Genomic DNA, 3,006 nt, shown 5'->3' on the forward strand with positions numbered 1-3,006 from the left:
TATGTATTTAATATTGATTTTTGAATTTCGGAAATAAGATGAAATATTTGTTTCAAGTTTAAGGAAATACATATTCTGAAACCAATCTCTTCTGATTACTCAGTTAGTTTTAGTGAACCTTTATTTTGTCATTATTAAACTTAAATACACTTTATAAAAGTGATAACCTAACCAGACACTGATGGCTTTGAACACAACTGCTTAAAAGAACGTTTTGAAAGTTCCGCCTCCGTTACCCCTAGCGACTGTTTGTTGTCTTCCTGGAACGTAGTAATCGCCATCGACCCACCCACATCGTGCTAAGACCCACACAGGCTCCACCGAACCGCCCCAGCCTACCTCCAGGCCCAGACAGAGGCTGACATAGCACCCACAGCATGGGGGAACCCAGCGAGCTGGTGCCCAATTCAGGTGCTGTGTTTACATTTGGAAAAACTGAATTTGCTGAAAATATTCCTAGCAAATTCTGTTTTAAAAAGTACATACCTATATGTCTTTCCTGTGGAGATGAACATACTGCAATTGTTACAGGAAATAATAAACTTTACATGCTTGGCAGTAATAACTGGGGGCAGTTAGGATTAGGAACAAAGTCAACCTTTAGCAAGCCAACTTGTGTCAAAGCTTTAAAGCCTGAAAAAGTGGTATTTGCTGCCTGTGGAAGGAACCACACCATAGTTTCAACAAAAGGAGGCAAAGTTTATGCAGCTGGAGGAAATAATGAAGGACAGCTGGGACTTGGTGACACTGAAGAGAGGAACACTTTTCATCTAATTAACTTTTTTACATCCCAGCATAAGATTAAACAGCTTGCTGCTGGAGCTAGCACTTCAGCTGCATTAACTGAAGATGGAGAGCTTTTTATGTGGGGTGACAATTCTGAAGGGCAAATTGGTTTAAAAAATTTAAATAGTGTGTGTGTCCCTCATCAAGTGACCATTGGAAAGCCTATCTCCTGGATCTCTTGTGGATATTACCATTCTGCTTTTGTAACAAGGGAGGGAAAACTGTATACATTTGGAGAACCTGATGGTGGGAAGTTAGGTCTTCCCAATCAGCTGCTGGTCAATCACAGAACACCCCAGCATGTGTCTGGAATTTGTGAGAAGGTGATCCAGGTAGCTTGTGGTGGAGCGCACACAGTGGTTCTCACAGAGAAAGATGTGTATACCTTTGGCCTGGGACAGTTTGGCCAGCTGGGTCTTGGCCCTTTTCTTTTTGAAACTTTAGAACCCAAAGTTGTTGATCATATTAAGCATCAGAAAATAAGTTCTATTTTCTGTGGAGAAAATCACACTGCTTTGATAACAGAGGTGGGCCTTCTGTATACTTTTGGAAATGGTAGACATGGAAAATTAGGACATGGACTGGAGAATTTTACCAATCATTTCATTCCTACTTTGTGCACTAATTTTTTGAAGTTCACAGTTCAATTGGTTGCTTGTGGTGGATGTCACATGCTAGTTTTTGCTTCTCCACGACATGGTGTGTCAAAAGACATTTATTTCGATGAAATAAATGATTCTTGCTTACCTTCAGCAACTTCTCTACCTGTCAGTGATCTGTCATCAGTAAATGTTGTGTATAGAACTTTCTCAGCACATCTGCAGCGAAGAAAAAAGGAGAAATTGCCTGATTCCATTCAAATGGTGCAAACACTACCTCCAATTGAAGGTACTTCTGTACCTCCTGTTGGTTTTGCCCCCAGTTCAATTCCTTTCCATCTTCCTACAAGTCCTTCACCAGAACAAACTACGTCTGTAAAGGGGGACACCCTGCACTCAATGCAACCTAATTATTTTCAAGATAAAATAACCAAAGAAAAAGAAACAAATAATTCTTCAGCAGCAGATTCAGAAAGCTTTGGAAAAGCCACAGATGTCTTAAGTATGACACATGTGATCAGTTTGAATTCCAATGACAAGTCATTAAAATTATTGCCAATTCAAAAGCAAAAGAAACAAACAATTAAGAAACTGAAGCAGCACACAGCTCATACTGAAAATGATGATAGTGATGAACATGAAAGTAAAGAGATGTGCCAAAATATGAAAGAAGGGAAAACATATAATCAACTTTTGGCAAAAGGAATCTACATGGCTCAAGCAGCTGTGGTTATGGGAGCATTTTCAAATAAGCATGTACAGATTCCAGAGGAGCAAAAAGGAACAGAGGATTCAAAAAGAAGTAAATTAGAGGAGCAAAACACAGAGGCAAACGAGAAAAATATGGAGATGTATGGAGGAAAGGAAGAGGAAGTAGTGATCTTGTTAGATGACCGGACTGACAGGATGGAGCATCATACATTTTCAGAAAAAGAAGAAAGTGAAGATGTAGAAGAGGAAATTCATGACAATCTGAAAGATGAGAAGAAAGTCAGAGAAGGCCATAAAAATCTTGAAGATGAGACAGAGGAGCAAAAAAACCCAGACAACTCAGTTGAAAAAGACAAAAAGTCCAACTGGAACAAACAACAGGCCATTTATAAATACAATGAAAATCCAAAAGGAAACATGCATAAAAGGATATGTTAATATGTTTTGGTTTGAACAATATGGCCAGTTTTGATATTTGTTTACACTAACATTTTTGACAAGCAAATTCAAATTGTACCTCAAACTCTCCTTCAAGTGTTGCAATAAAATTGCATTGAAATCCTTCAACCTTGCAATAAAAATATTTTTATATGTGACAAATTAAGATATTTCATAGATTTTACTAAACAATTTTACTTCTTTGTAATTTGATAAGGCAACATTTGCAATTGCATGATGCAGTTTTAATGTATTTGCAATTTGTTTGAGCAAAATTGTTTTTGATGAGGATATTTTAATAAGCTATCATCTGGTTGCTGTAAAAAAAAATTTCTATAACATAGATTTTCATGAAAACATAATGATATCAGGGTATTTCTGGAAATAAATAGATCTCTAGTCTCATAGCTGAAAGTGAAATGTTTCTCCTGGAATTTATTTTTTTTTTTATTTTTATTTATTTATTTATTTT

At 36.9% G+C, this 3,006-nt stretch overlaps 1 protein-coding gene across 1 annotated transcript; it reads left to right on the forward strand.

Moving 5' to 3' along the window:
• Window positions 1-377: 377 nt before the first annotated feature.
• Window positions 378-2,534, forward strand: LOC311184132 (X-linked retinitis pigmentosa GTPase regulator-like; the record flags this gene model as incomplete). Its single annotated transcript, XM_084254013.1, has 1 exon — window positions 378-2,534. One exon carries the CDS (start codon window positions 378-380, stop codon window positions 2,532-2,534), a length of 2,157 nt encoding a protein of 718 aa, XP_084110139.1.
• Window positions 2,535-3,006: the final 472 nt, after the last annotated feature.

Source organism: Talpa europaea (assembly GCF_964194135.1).
Source record: "Talpa europaea genome assembly, chromosome: 14".
Lineage (NCBI taxonomy): Eukaryota > Metazoa > Chordata > Mammalia > Eulipotyphla > Talpidae > Talpa > Talpa europaea.